Here is a 15170-nt window from a genome sequence, read left to right as displayed (position 1 = left end):
TAGGAAGATATTCACTCTCAGCATTGCTATCTAGGAAGATATTCACTCTCAACATTGCTATCTAGGAAGATATTCACTCTCAGCATTGCTATCTAGGAAGATATTCACTCTCAGCATTGCTATCTAGGAAGATATTCACTCTCAGCATTGCTAACCAGGAAGATATTCACTCTCAGCATTGCTATCTAGGAAGATATTCACTCTCAGCATTGCTAACCAGGAAGATATTCACTCTCAGCATTGCTATCTAGGAAGATATTCACTCTCAGCATTGCTATCTAGGAAGATATTCACTCTCAGCATTGCTATCTAGGAAGATATTCACTCTCAGCATTGCAAACCAGGAAGATATTCACTCTCAGCATTGCTATCTAGGAAGATATTCACTCTCAGCATTGCTAACCAGGAAGATATTCACTCTCAACATTGCTATCTAGGAAGATATTCACTCTCAGCATTGCTAACCAGGAAGATATTCACTCTCAGCATTGCTATCTAGGAAGATATTCACTCTCAGCATTGCTAACCAGGAAGATATTCACTCTCAACATTGCTAACCAGGAAGATATTCACTCTCAGCATTGCTATCTAGGAAGATATTCACTCTCAGCATTGCTATCTAGGAAGATATTCACTCTCAGCATTGCTATCTAGGAAGATATTCACTCTCAGCATTGCTATCTAGGAAGATATTCACTCTCAACATTGCTATCTAGGAAGATATTCACTCTCAGCATTGCTATCTAGGAAGATATTCACTCTCAGCATTGCTATCTAGGAAGATATTCACTCTCAGCATTGCTAACCAGGAAGATATTCACTCTCAGCATTGCTATCTAGGAAGATATTCACTCTCAGCATTGCTAACCAGGAAGATATTCACTCTCAGCATTGCTATCTAGGAAGATATTCACTCTCAGCATTGCTATCTAGGAAGATATTCACTCTCAGCATTGCTAACCAGGAAGATATTCACTCTCAGCATTGCTATCTAGGAAGATATTCACTCTCAGCATTGCTAACCAGGAAGATATTCACTCTCAGCATTGCTAACCAGGAAGATATTCACTCTCAGCATTGCTATCTAGGAAGATATTCACTCTCAGCATTGCTATCTAGGAAGATATTCACTCTCAGCATTGCTAACCAGGAAGATATTCACTCTCAGCATTGCTATCTAGGAAGATATTCACTCTCAGCATTGCTAACCAGGAAGATATTCACTCTCAACATTGCTATCTAGGAAGATATTCACTCTCAGCATTGCTAACCAGGAAGATATTCACTCTCAGCATTGCTATCTAGGAAGATATTCACTCTCAGCATTGCTAACCAGGAAGATATTCACTCTCAGCATTGCTAACCAGGAAGATATTCACTCTCAGCATTGCTAACCAGGAAGATATTCACTCTCAGCATTGCTAACCAGGAAGATATTCACTCTCAGCATTGCTAACCAGGAAGATATTCACTCTCAGCATTGCATGCCAATTAATGTGATTGGTTGAATGTGTCATACTACTTCCTGTTTCAGGTTTTGTGATTGAGGGGAAAGAGTTGCTATGGATGTGGAATACTTTATTGACGTATAAATCCAGACTTTAATAAGAAAGGAACGCTCATTAGCTTAACTTTGTGGTGTAAGTATGTGAGATCATTGTGAAAAATGTATCTCACATGTTGTCCTGCGAAAAAAAAAATTTTTTTAAAGGAAAAAGCAAACAAAAAAATCAACAAATGGAATCTAGTGCCCACCATTTTGATATATGGTCCAGTAAAAGTTTTTATTTAAAAGCAAGCATGATTATAAGCTCCGCCTCCACAAAAGTCGAGAATCGGTCCTAGGTGTGAACTGAAACATTCACATTAAGTGTGAATAATCCTTAGACTTTTCTGATCCTCTATTCACCGTCAGTTTCACCTCACATTTTGACTTTAATTGTAATGCCAAACACAAAAAATACTGCCTTCTCAATTCCAGTATTAAGAAAAGATCATCACAGTGGTAGAAGGATTTTTTTTTTTTCCAAAACGCACAGCATCTCATCCCACCTGAGCCACTGTGAAAGCTGCAGATCTGCTTGAGCGCAGTTATTTTAGAAGTGCTGCCAAGGAATTCCCGTGAGCTTTCATCTCTCCATCATTCTGAGCTTTTGATTATCTTCTAAGCAACAGATGATATCTGAAAGGAGGTGTTCGATGCTCCTAAGAAGACAGACACGGACTGGAATCTAAGGGATGTCATACTTATCTTATCAGGATGTGGTGGAAATGACAGCTGATAGAAAGATGTATTTAATAAAAATGATTTTAGTTTATTCAGCTTAATCTTTCACACACAGTGTTTACAGCAAAACAGATTTGTGTGGTATAAACCATTCTACTTTGAAATCCCTCTCTTCTTAACTCTTCTTAATCTATTTTTTTATTTTTTTTATTTTTACCTGCTTTTTATGCAAAGTATAAAGTCACCTTATGTGGAAAAGAAGGTACTACAAAAATTAAAGACAAGGACAATTCATTAATGTTCCATTTGGTAACATTGACTTTATTTCATGGTTCAGCGATTTTAATTGTTGTTTTCTTTCTTTCTGACCAGCAGACTGGGGGGGGGACAGGTTTTATTTTTAAAACCTTCTACGTTTCAAAGTGCAAATTAGAGAAAGGTGATATTAGTCTTAATGACCATAAAACAATGTGAGCGCGCACACAATAATGTCATGTTTAATGGTTCGTATGCTATAAGCAATCAGAAAATGAGGTTCATCCAGGACAGGCGAACTTAAATAAAGCTATAGTGACAAACTGTGGAAAAATCCCATGACAGTATTTTACTGTAGAAGTAGCTAGTGACTGATATTAAACACAGGATAAATTAATGAGAAGAGAATTTGTGATTTGTTTCTGTAGAACGGACTCGCTCCTCACATGCGCTCAATTCCTAAGACCTGGGTGAGAGAAGGAGGGATGGTGCAGTTGTCCAAGAAACATCTCAGAGCTGAATATAAAGGAGCCAGTGACTCTGAGATCCTCTACACCATCCAGTCTGACAGCGGACAGCCCCAATACGGTACCACACATCGCCGCAGACCTTAACTACATCTTCTCCCTTTCAGAGCTTCAGCAAACTCTATATGCTTCCCTTGTGTTTGCTTCACATATAGAAAGTCTCACCATTTGGACCTAAGAGCAGGTTTAGATGATTCAGTTTTCTTTGGATCAAGTCAATGTATTATAGTAAAACAGAGTAAGGAAAATGCTCATCTATATCTATTGGAATTTAATATTTATAGCGTGTGTTCCAATACCTTTGAGGGCAAACGTTTGGCTCTGTAATAATATGAAAAATGCAGTTTGCTGTGAGCAGTCAGGTTAAGAAGCAGTGGAAATCTGGAAATCACAAGTCTAGAACAGAAACGATTAATTTTTCACACTAGAGAATAAATATGCAGAGACAGTGGGGAATAAAATAACTGAAAAGACTGCTAGATTGAGCAAATGGGAACAAAAATAGATAATTTTAGTATAAATATTTTTAACATATATTTTTGGATTTTTTTTTTATTATATTTGATTATTTGTTTGTTTGTTTTTACATTATTTATTTATTTATTTATTTATTCATTTTTGCATTAATTGCATTTATTCATTAATTAATTCAATCATGCATTCATGTATTCATTCATTCATCTACACTATATTGCCAAAAGTATTCGCTCACCTGCCTTGACTCGCATATGAACTTAAGTGACATCCCATTCCTAATCCATAGGGTTCAATATGACGTCGGTCCACCCTTTGCAGCTATAACAGCTTCAACTCTTCTGGGAAGGCTGTCCACAAGGTTTAGGAGTGTGTTTATGGGAATTTTTGACCATTCTTCCAGAAGCGCATTTGTGAGGTCACACACTGATGTTGGACGAGAAGGCCTGGCTCTCAGTCTCCGCTCTAATTCATCCCAAAGGTGTTCTATCGGGTTGAGGTCAGGACTCTGTGCAGGCCAGTCAAGTTCCTCCACACCAGACTCTGTCATCCATGTCTTTATGGACCTTGCTTTGTGCACTGGTGCACAGTCATGTTGGAAGAGGAAGGGGCCAGCTCCAAACTGTTCCCACAAAGTTGGGAGCATGGAATTGTCCAAAATGTCTTGGTGTGCTGAAGCATTCAGAGTTCCTTTCAATGGAACTAAGGGGCCAAGCCCAGCTCCTGAAAAACAACCCCACACCATAATCCCCCCTCCACCAAACTTTACACTTGGCACAATGCAGTCAGACAAGTACCGTTCTCCTGGCAACCGCCAAACCCAGACTCGTCCATCAGATTGCCAGATGGAGAAGCGCGATTCGTCACTCCAGAGAACGCGTCTCCACTGCTCTAGAGTCCAGTGGCGGCGTGCTTTACACCACTGCATCCGACGCTTTGCATTGCACTTGGTGATGTATGGCTTGGATGCAGCTGCTCGGCCATGGAAACCCATTCCATGAAGCTCTCTGCACACTGTTCTTGAGCTAATCTGAAGGCCACATGAAGTTTGGAGGTCTGTAGCGATCGACTCTGCAGAAAGTTGGTGACCTCTTCGCACTATGCGCCTCAGCATCTGCTGTCCCCGCTCCGTCAGTTTACGTGGCCTACCACTTCGTGGCTGAGTTGCTGTCGTTCCCAAACACTTCCACGTTCTTATAATACAGCTGACAGTTGACTGTGGAATATTTAGGAGTGAGGAAATTTCACGACTGGATTTGTTGCACAGGTGGCATCCTATCACAGTTCCACGCTGGAATTCACTGAGCTCCTGAGAGCGACCCATTCTTTCACAAATGTTTGTAAAAACAGTCTGCATGCCTAGGGGCTTGATTTTATACACCTGTGGCCATGGAAGTGATTGGAACACCTGATTCTGATTATCTGGATGGGTGAGCGAATACTTTTGGCAATATAGTGTATTTATTTTTTGCTAGTCGTGAATTTCTTGTTTTTATTTTGAAGTAAGGTTATGCAGTCTTTTGCACTCACCTGTATTTCTCCCACAATGTACTAATGGAGAACAGATGCAGTATAAACCAGAACATAAATGGAATATTTAATTCATGTTCATGTTTAAACTGTAGTAGAACTAATGACTTGTATTAGTACACAGTTACTCTAGAAATTCCTTTCATGTGTGTGTGTGTGTAGGTGAGATTGTGTTGGTGTCCATGGCAGCTGATGGTCCAGTGGAGTCATGGCAGTCTTTTCCAGAGGGCAGAGATACGACACCGACCTCTTCTTTTACGCAGCAAGATGTCAACGAGGGCACTGTGTGGTACCGTCACTACGGGAGAGGCACTCAGAGAGACAGCTTCCAGTTTCAGGTTACACACACACACACACACACACACACACACACATGGTTGAAATATCTCATTTTAAGATTCAAGAGCAGAATTTCTGCCCTTAGCCTGATTTTTTTTTTTTTTTTTTGCTAATTATCATTCAGGTTCAGCTGACAGTGACAAGGTGCAATAAAAATGGCTGGTCCTTGTACATTTTTAATTTTTAAAGCCTTGTCCATGATGACAGCCAAATCAAAACTTACCCTTGCATCTAATATCTCGATAGAATCAAGATTAAAATGTCAAAATCTGTGAACTCAATTTGCTAAGGCAGTTCCACACAGAAATGATCAGAAGTGCTCTGAATGCTACTTGCTACAGTACGTGCTGTGTCACACTCCTCCGCTCTGTCTGTGTATGCTAATGTCTAGCTTTGTGGATTCTATTAACTCATTTAGTCACATTAACCTTTTTAACTACTCTGACTTTCTTCTTCTACTTTTGGCTTTTCCCTTCAGGGGTCACCACAGCGAATCATCTCTCTCCACCTATCCCTGTCTTCTGCATCCTTTAACACTTGCACCCACTAGCTTCATATCCTCATTTATTACATCCATATACCTCCTCTTTGGCCTTCCTCTCTGCCTCCTGCCTGGCAGCTCCATGTCCAACCGATATACTCACTCTCCCTCCTCTGAACATGTCCAAACCATCTTAATCTGGCCTCCCTAACTTTGTCCAACATGAGCTGTCCCTCTGATGTCCTCGTTCCTAATCCTGTCCAACCTCATCACTCCCTAAGAGAACCTCAACATCTTCAGCTCCGCTAGCTCCAGCTCTGACTCCTGTCTCTTCCTCAGTCTCCAAACCATACAGCATGGCCGGTCTCACCACTGTCTTGTACACCTTCCCCTTGATATTTTTCTATCACATAACTACATTGACTTTATTTTGGTGAAATATTTGATCTTATTTACTTTCCCCTAGATAAGAAGCTGCATCTTTTTCCACTAATACTAATACTTGCTAGGAAGAACCTAGCATGGCTGATGTCACTGAAAAGTATTTACGTTTGATTAAGTGACAGGATTGAATATGGCCTACCGACTAATACTAACAATATCCAAGTAACTATCGTGTGTGCTTTTAAAAAATATTAAAATTAAAAGACTCATACTAAATCTTAGCTGTTAAATTAGCACTACCTTTAATCTTTTACTCACACTCCAGAGTGTAAATCCATTTCATATGTCAATTTCAGTAAATATCTCAGTCAACTGTGTGAAGGGCAGATGACAGTAGATTGTTTCCTAAAGTCAAGATGACCGAACTTCTTGTATTCTGGTGTGTCTGGATATTTCGAACCGTGATCGATTCTTACAGAAGAACATTATGTCTCTTCACACCTTAACTTTTGTAATTTCCCCTGATTTGGAGTTCACTCTGTCCCAGCTTTCTAATTTTCCCCTTTCTTTTTCTTTTTTTAACTCCCTCCCTAAAGATTAGTTTGTCCCAGATGACCCAATTTAATACTAAATCCAATCCACTCAGACATTAAAACGTTATTTCCCGCCCTCGCATTAAACACCCTTGAGAAGTTCTTGAGATATCAGCTGGACCCTCATCGTTCTTGGAACAATAAATTCTTTCCTTAGAATTAAATTTAACTTCTTACCTTTCTTTTTTTTTTTTGCAGGATGTGCTCTTGCAAGAAAAGTGTTGCAGACTGTGGTTTAAAATTGTTCGTCTATAAAGTGCTGCAGTAAATACTTGATGTGTCGGAACAAGGCAGCTGCGTTTTATAACTGAAATTATCTCGCGTCTGAGTCTGAGTCTGAACGGAGATAAATGTAGAGATGTGGAAATGACTGATATTATGCGGAATGAGGCACTTGAGGGATTTATTCATTAAGTCAAGTTCCTTTTCTGTGCAGTTACACATTGAAGACATGAGATATATTATTAAGAGTGCTTAATAAAGCAGCTTTTGGTTAATGAAGTGCAAATGATCGCGGTGTGTTTACGACCCGCACCTCATGTACTGTGTTTTTTATGTAAAATATGATGTCGCAGGTCGCTGCTGAAGCTTTTCCAGACACACGCTCAGACGCTCAGACCTTCACAATCGGTGTGATGCCTCAGACTCCAGGTCTTCCTCATCTCACCCCTGGAGCAGATCTTCAGATCAATGTAATGGACACATCACAGGGCACACATTCTCGTATATAGTTACACTGAGTGCAAAAGTTTGCATCCGCAATGACTTTAGAAATGAACGGATAATTATAATCTATTTACAATTTATCCACATGGAGGAACCAAGAGAGGAAGAAAGAAGGCAAAGGAGAGGAGTAAAAGTTATAAATGAATATGAGTTTGATTTAAAAAAATATATATAGGCATTTACTACTCAGTGATAATAAAGCAACATCTATAAAACCATTATTATTTTATTTCCTTCACTTTGCGGAATGCGATTTTTGCACTTTTCTGATATTAATAGATTAAGGTGAAGATTCTTATATCTCTATATAGAGCCATACACTGACCAGACATAACATTATGACCACCTTGGTCTCCCTTTTGCTGCCAAAACAGCCCTGATCCGGTCATGCACTGTGTATTCTGACACCTTTCTATCAGAACCAGCATTAACTTCTTCAGCAGTTTGAGCAACAGTAGCTCGTCTGTTGGATCGGATCACACGGGCCAGCCTTCACTCCCCACGTGCATCAATGAGCCTTGTCCGTCCATGACCCTGTCGCTGGTTCACCACTGTTCCTTCCTTGGCCCACTTTTGATAGATACTGACCACTGCAGACCGGGAACACCCCACAAGAGCTGCAGTTTTGGAGATGCTCTGATCCAGTCGTCTAGCCATCACAATTTGGCCCTTCATCAAACTCGCGCAAATCCTTACGCTTGTCCAGTTTTCCTGCTTCTAACACATCAACTTTGAGGACAAAATGTTCACTTGCTGCCTAATATATCCCACCCACTAACAGGTGCCATGATGAGGAGATAATTAGTGTTATTCACTTCACCTCTCACTGCTCATAATGTTATGCCTGGTCAGTGTATATCTATATCAGTACCATAGATAGGATGAATATATACAAATCTTGCTCACTCTTTAGAACTGACTGCATCGTAATCCTTTCAAAATTTCAGTGAAATAATATTAGTCCTGTGACTTTTATGTCAGTGAAAAATGGTGTCTGAAAATTTATTTATGAAAAGCAAAACTTTGTCAAATTTTCAGGCATCATTCTTCACTGGCGTAAGTCAAAGGTGTTGGATATTATTTTACTGAAATTTGTACTGAAAGGATTAGAGACAACACATAAAATGAGTCATAATTGAGTCAGTATCAGCTGACATCAGTGTGTGTTAGAAGGACACGTCTTACCATTTAAAATACATGGCTGGATTGTTACTGGAAATAAACAATACATGTTGGATATTCATTTAATTAAATTATTAGATCAGACATTTCGTAACTGAAATGGTTTTTGGTAATGGAATCAGACTTCTGGACCAGGCTGGATCAAGCGAAATTAAATCTAAGATTCATTATGGTGCAGATGTTTTATTTGTGCAGTGTTTTGTGTGTGTGTGTGTGTGTGTGTTTGTGTGTGTGTGTGTGTGTGTCCTCCTGCCTGCTGTTCAGCTGTGTAATAAAGCTGACTTAATCTCAGCAATCTCCAGACATCATGTGTTTTATCTGGGTGATTTTCTGTTGTTGATGGACATTGCGTGTGTGTGTGTGTGTGTGTGTGTGTAGGCACTGGAAGATCACGTTACCCTGATAACACCCTCCGCTCTCTCCTTCACTGACTCAGAGACGCCAAGCAACAAGTTGATTTACAACATCACCAAACCACTACCTGCAGGCCACGGTAACCTGAACCTCTGTTATAGCTTAATATGACTCACACCAATAGCTCTGACAAACACCGTATGAGCAAGCTGTGTTAAAGTTTCGGGAATTACAATCAGTAGACAAAATTCAGTGGTATTCTGAAAATTAATATCTTCACAGTGTGCTTTTAATGTAAGGTTCATTACTTCTTGTAGTCCTTTTCTTCCAGTAAGATAGCAGTGCTGGGTCTACTGTTGATGCGGAATCTTGTAACTCGGTATAGAAAATAAAATATTTCACTTTAACTGTGTTCACAAAGCCAGGCATACAACTTTTAAAATCTTTACCAGTTGTTGATTTTACATCGTGTTTTAGGAAAACTCCCATAAGTACTTTAGAAACTGGTTGAAACACGGGTCAGTTTGAAACTTTCAATCACCCAGGACCTGTTTTTAGGTCTAAATTACATTCCTCACCCTGGAAAGCTCAAAACTTATCAGCGTAGTCACTGGCTAATATATAGTAAGATAAAGAAAATATGGATAGTGAAATAAGAAAGAACCTTGATACCGAAATACCCACAGCGAGACATTGAATAATATTAGATTACTTTGAAAGCTGCATATCCTTTTTATGCTGATTCAGCATCGAGTTAAAATGCTTTCGTGTTTCTTTCAGGCACTCTGGAGCACCGGGACAGGGCGTACTCTCATGTCCGTTTTTTTACACAGGCCGATGTAGATGCTGGAAATATCATCTACAGGCCACCACAGGCTCCGACCCATTTGCAGGAACTTTACCAGTACTCCTTCACTGGTAGGTCACTGGAAAAACAAAGCAAATATATCAGAGCCTTATGACTTAGCCTTCGATTCTGTTTTAGTTTTTGATATGAGGGTTAGACATGGCATATCCACCCAAACAGCACTGTTTATGCCCAGCTGACCCAGTCACTGATGTTGAATTTCTGATAAAACTGAACATATAACGTGTATATTTTCATTTACATTTATGTCATCTGGTAAACATTATTATCCAGAGCCACTGGCAAAAGTGCTTTCAAGTTTTTATTGCTGAATACATAGATACTGGTTCACTGGGTCACGGATTAAGAATACCATGAATCTGAAACTCTCGGGAGGTAATTTAGCAACAAATGCATAGACAAGGTTTCTTTTTGAAGCTTTTAATAAGTTTAAGTTCTTCAGGAAGAGGTAGGTCATTAGTCATAGTTTGATGACTGTTAGCGATTGGTGCCAGAACAGAGATGAGTTGTGATGCATGCCTTGAGAACATGCCAGTATGAGCTAGTTATTTAAAACCCTTTTTATATGCAGATGGGTGCTTACAGAGAACTAAGAGAAAGAAAAAAAGAAAGAAAGAGAAGTGGGTGGCTGGGTCTGTGGGTAGGTAGGTACGTAGACAGACAGGCAGGCGGACAGACAGGTGGACGGACAGACGGATGGATGGATGGATAGATAGATAGATAGATAGATAGATAGATAGATAGATAGATAGATAGATAGATAGATAGATAGATAGATAGATAGATAGATAGATAATCTGTGCAATTGATTTCAGTATAACTTGAAAAATTACAGAACTTCAAAACTGTTCCGAATTCTTCACTAGTAATAGTTTCTAACTAGTTTGTTATTGCATATGACACTCATAGGAGTTGTAGTAGTAATAGTTGTACTTGTAGTACTAGTACCAGGAAGAGTAGTACCTGTAGTAGTAGAAGTGATAGTAATAGTAGTGATCTTAACGGTACTGTTAGTGTTACTGCTATTATTGTTATTGTATGATGCTGCTGCTGATGATGATGATGACTATTATTATTATTATTATTATCAATATTATTATCAGTGGTAGTAGTAGGAGGAGGAGAGGGAGGAGGAGGACATTGAAGAAATCACCGAACAAGTCATAACCCTCATGCTTTTAAATATGCTTTATTTTTCACAGTATAAATGCTAATGTATATTTTCTCAATGTATGCTTAATGCTACACTGCATTGCACTTTTAGGCACAAATAGGTATTTTAAAATAGATGAAATGCATGAATTGAAGAATTTCTATTCTCTTGTAATCCAGGGGCTAACCCAAAAATGATAAACTACAGTCTTGAAAGTCAATGCATGTTTAAAATAGCCCAAACTGAACCAATAATGCATTACTATTTTTGAAACTAAGCTGTTTCTCCACTGCTTTATTGGCAATTTAAACAGTTATTGACTTTTGAGTGCACCTCACCAGCAGTGAAAGTTCTGTTCCTCCACATCTACTCTACTCACAGTGTTTCATTTCTGCAGGCCTGCCAGAGTCAGTGAACTTCCATTTCACAGGTATATTGCCTCAGCAGCTTTCTCAACTCCCCTTTTCATCTCTTTATCACTCTCTCTCTCTCGCTCTCTCTTTCTCTCTCTCTCTCTCTCTGTTGCTCATTGTATTCATCTCTGCCAGCCTTCAAGCCTTCCTTCACACACAGTAACCTAATCTTTCTTCAGCTTTCCCTTCCTTGGTCATTATATGTGGTGCTCAGTCTGCGGGATATGACTTATTTTCCCTTTTCCTTCATCATCTTTCTCCCCCTCCATCTTCTATCATACTGTATGCCTCTCTCGGTATCTGGCAGGAGGAAACAGCCATGCCTCCATCATTGTCATATGATAGCTATGACTTAGAGCCATATTTCTAAAACACGCGCCTGGGCTCTCAGTGTCTACCAGTTTGGATTTGAACTTGATTAAAGGGGAAATATGTGATATTAACGGGGGGCATGTTATATTGTGTCCAAGCTTGAGTTATAAAATATGTGAGTATTAAAAGATCAAGACCGAGAATTGGATGCCAAGTTACATCACATTGCTGCAATAAGTACTAAATATATATATAAATATATATATAACTATAAATATAAAGCTTCTTTAGAAAGTGTGTCACATGTCTTATTCCTTTTAACCCAAGACCTGACTGGGTCCAGATTTACATTCCTCTTTTACATAATTAAATGTTTCCTTTTTTACTGAAGTTAATGAATGATTTGTTATAGTGTGTAATATCTACACATATAATAAGATCTTAAACGGATTAACAATTGTGGCTTACATTTAAAAACTGTTGCTCCAGTTACTTATGGAATGATTATTTATAGTTCATGTGTTGGAGATATTTTTTAATTGGATGCTGGAATCAGTTTCTTTCTCACCAATTTCTGTTTCCAGGCCTGTATTCCATTTAAATTGAGTCAAAATATCTAATCAAATGCCATGCTTGTAGGTTTTATTGCATGTCTGTGTGCCTGAATTATATTCCCCTCAGGAACAAGAAGGGGAAAGCAGTTCACCTAAACAAAGTGAAACTCTATGCCACTACTGCAATATCAGCATGATAGTACTAAGCTTTCAGTATTAAAATCTCATCACAGAATTATTCTGCACAATCAAAATCTACCCATCGAGCATCTTTTTATGCTGAATGGATTTTATTGCCTGTAAACACATATGTTTGTGCATATATTTAATACACAGACCACAAGACTTCTTAGTGTTTTATTGCAAGCGCACATGACAGTTTTGTTATCTGTGAGAAAGATGTGGGGGAAAAAAGCCTCAATTACACAGTCCATTTGTCATATCGTCCTAGCTGATGGCTTCTTCCTTTTTCATTGCCTCTCCTGACATCTGCTACGTTTTACTCTCTCATATGATGTATAGTGATATGAATTGCTTTTAAATTGAATTGGGGCCAAAGTTAAAGTCAACTCTAGCTGATTGTTCTCTCCTCTCCTATCTCATTTATCCACTCAACCTTGTTGTTCCTGTTATCTTTGTCTCTTCGATATTATCTATAATAAATGTTAATCCTTGCTTCCTGTTTAGTTGCCCTAGCCGGCTTTATAGTAATTATGATAAGCCATATCCTGTGTTAAGGATGTTATTACAGGTTACAGGCTGCTACTGGTACAATTTTGTGTTAATTATTTATGTCCACGCTGTTGCTGTTGTGGTACCGTTGCACAGATAAATATGTGAATGCTCATTCTCTGTGTTTGTTAGTGTAAGGTCATTTCTTAACCGGTTGGCTTACATGTTGCAGTATCTGATGGCCATCATACCACCCCTGAGATGGACTTTTCAATCCTGCTGTTGGCCAATCATCAGCAACCTCCAGTTTTTCAAATATTGGACCCGGTGCTGGAGGTTAGCCTGGGAGGCAGAGCACCAATCGGTAAAATACACATACAACAACATTATCCATGCTAGATATCAACCTGAGTCGAACCGGAACCATAGGTGTAGAATCCAGTGGTCAAAGGCTTTCCCATTTCTCTAGTTTCAGGACAAAAAAGTAGCCTATGAGAAAAAAAAAAAAATTAATATGGTTGTGGTACTCCTTGTCCTGTAGGTGGTCAGCAGTTGGCAGTAACAGATGCTGACACTGCACCAGATGAGCTGGAGTTTGAGCTGGTGGAGGGTCCAGTGCATGGAACCCTGCTGAGGGTGGATTTTGGCTCTCAGACCCAAATGATTAACGGTAGGTCCTCACAAACACCATCCATGCTTCTCTAGTTCACCCAGAAAAAATGTTCCTTCTCAAGAGGCTCTATGTTGGACAATACAACATATTCCTCTATCATTTAGAAAGTAAAGAGCCCTAAACGAATTAAAGAACCTTTGAGGATCCAGTTTGGAAGAGTCTTTGCTCTAAAAAGTGTAAATTCTTTTAAAAACCTTGGCAAAAAAAGTCCATGAATTAAAGTTCCTGTGAAAAGATGGTGTTCATTAGGATTTAAGAACGTGTATCCTAAACCTTTGGTCCAGGTGACACCTTCACCTTCAGTGACATCACCAGGAATGTCCTTCAGTATGAGCATTCTGGTCTCACCACCGAGGAGGACACCATGATATTCTCTGTAACGGATGGAATGTCCATGGCATCAACCACAGTGCAGGTGACCGTTTTAGAGGTCAGAGGAGATGGTCCGAAACGTGACCCTAAGGCCTTGCTGTCGATGGAAGTGGCAGAGAAGAGCAGCACTGTCATCAGACGCTCACATCTGGCTTATGTGGTGAGATAAAGTGGAAAAAATCTTTTGATTATTAGATGCACGTTGTATTTTTTCTTTTAAGAGTTTTATATAGTTAATCTTGACAGTTTTTAGCAGTTCCTATATATTACTGAGGATAGAGTTAATGCTGTCTATGCTCCAAACTACATCTTCAGGACAATGACTCCTCAGATGATAAGATTCGTATCCAGCTTGTTTCGGTGCCCATGTACGGGATCCTTACCAAGACTAATTCCGCCTCAGACCATGAAGAGCTCAATGAGTATTCTTCCTTCACCATGGAGGACATCAACCACCACAAGATCCGGTACTACCATTAATACAGCAATTTCTGTGCTTTTCACACCTTAATGTGAAACCTGTTCACACAACATAATGCTCACTGGCACCTTTTAGCTTATATTTCTTATAAACCATTAGTATTTGTGTAACTCAGTTACTTTAATGAATATTTGTTTGAGCATAAACACAAATGTACCCTAATGAAATAATGTCTGCTGTCACAGACCACATCAGTTAGTGAGTGAAAATAGAAAGGTATTATTAAGCCATCTCATGATATTTAGCACTGTTATGTAAATGTGGGGAGATACACAGTAAATTAGCACAATGGGCTCAAAATTGTGTTAAGCATTTCTCCAGTGATGTGCTAAAAGCTATGAGAAGGGTTTTTTTTCCCCCAATGACATCCAAACGTATATGCACACTTATTGATACTGGCACATTTAGTGATTAGTGGCTTTAATGCAACTGAAATAAACTTGCAGTAAGATTCTTCTGCACGTAAAACATTAGCTAGTGCTTTGGTCAGAAAGTAAGAATATCTGACTAGTATAGTTAGACATGCATATTTATATTCTGTATGTAATATTTTGATTAACTATTTAATTGTATCCATTAATTAACAGTGTATTCAATGTC

General features: G+C 39.0%; 1 protein-coding gene across 2 annotated transcripts in view; it reads left to right on the top strand.

The window, feature by feature from the left end:
* The window catches only part of fras1 (Fraser extracellular matrix complex subunit 1), a 137144-nt gene that overhangs the window by 91872 nt on the left and 30102 nt on the right, over positions 1-15170 (top strand). Inside the window, exons 30-39 of one of the 2 annotated variants that reach the window (XM_058374625.1) lie at positions 2911-3070; positions 5176-5351; positions 7386-7502; positions 9097-9211; positions 9853-9990; positions 11491-11523; positions 13277-13408; positions 13586-13714; positions 14002-14249; positions 14405-14556. In XM_058374625.1, coding sequence (XP_058230608.1) covers positions 2911-3070; positions 5176-5351; positions 7386-7502; positions 9097-9211; positions 9853-9990; positions 11491-11523; positions 13277-13408; positions 13586-13714; positions 14002-14249; positions 14405-14556 — 1400 coding nt within the window. The remainder of the gene's footprint in view (positions 1-2910; positions 3071-5175; positions 5352-7385; positions 7503-9096; positions 9212-9852; positions 9991-11490; positions 11524-13276; positions 13409-13585; positions 13715-14001; positions 14250-14404; positions 14557-15170) is intronic. The other variant, XM_058374626.1, reaches the window with a different exon arrangement.

The sequence above is a fragment of the Hemibagrus wyckioides genome, linkage group LG22, assembly GCF_019097595.1.
Source record: "Hemibagrus wyckioides isolate EC202008001 linkage group LG22, SWU_Hwy_1.0, whole genome shotgun sequence".
Taxonomy (NCBI): domain Eukaryota; kingdom Metazoa; phylum Chordata; class Actinopteri; order Siluriformes; family Bagridae; genus Hemibagrus; species Hemibagrus wyckioides.
The sequence above is the reverse complement of the archived record's forward strand: the minus strand, read 5'-3'. Positions and strand labels throughout refer to the sequence as shown.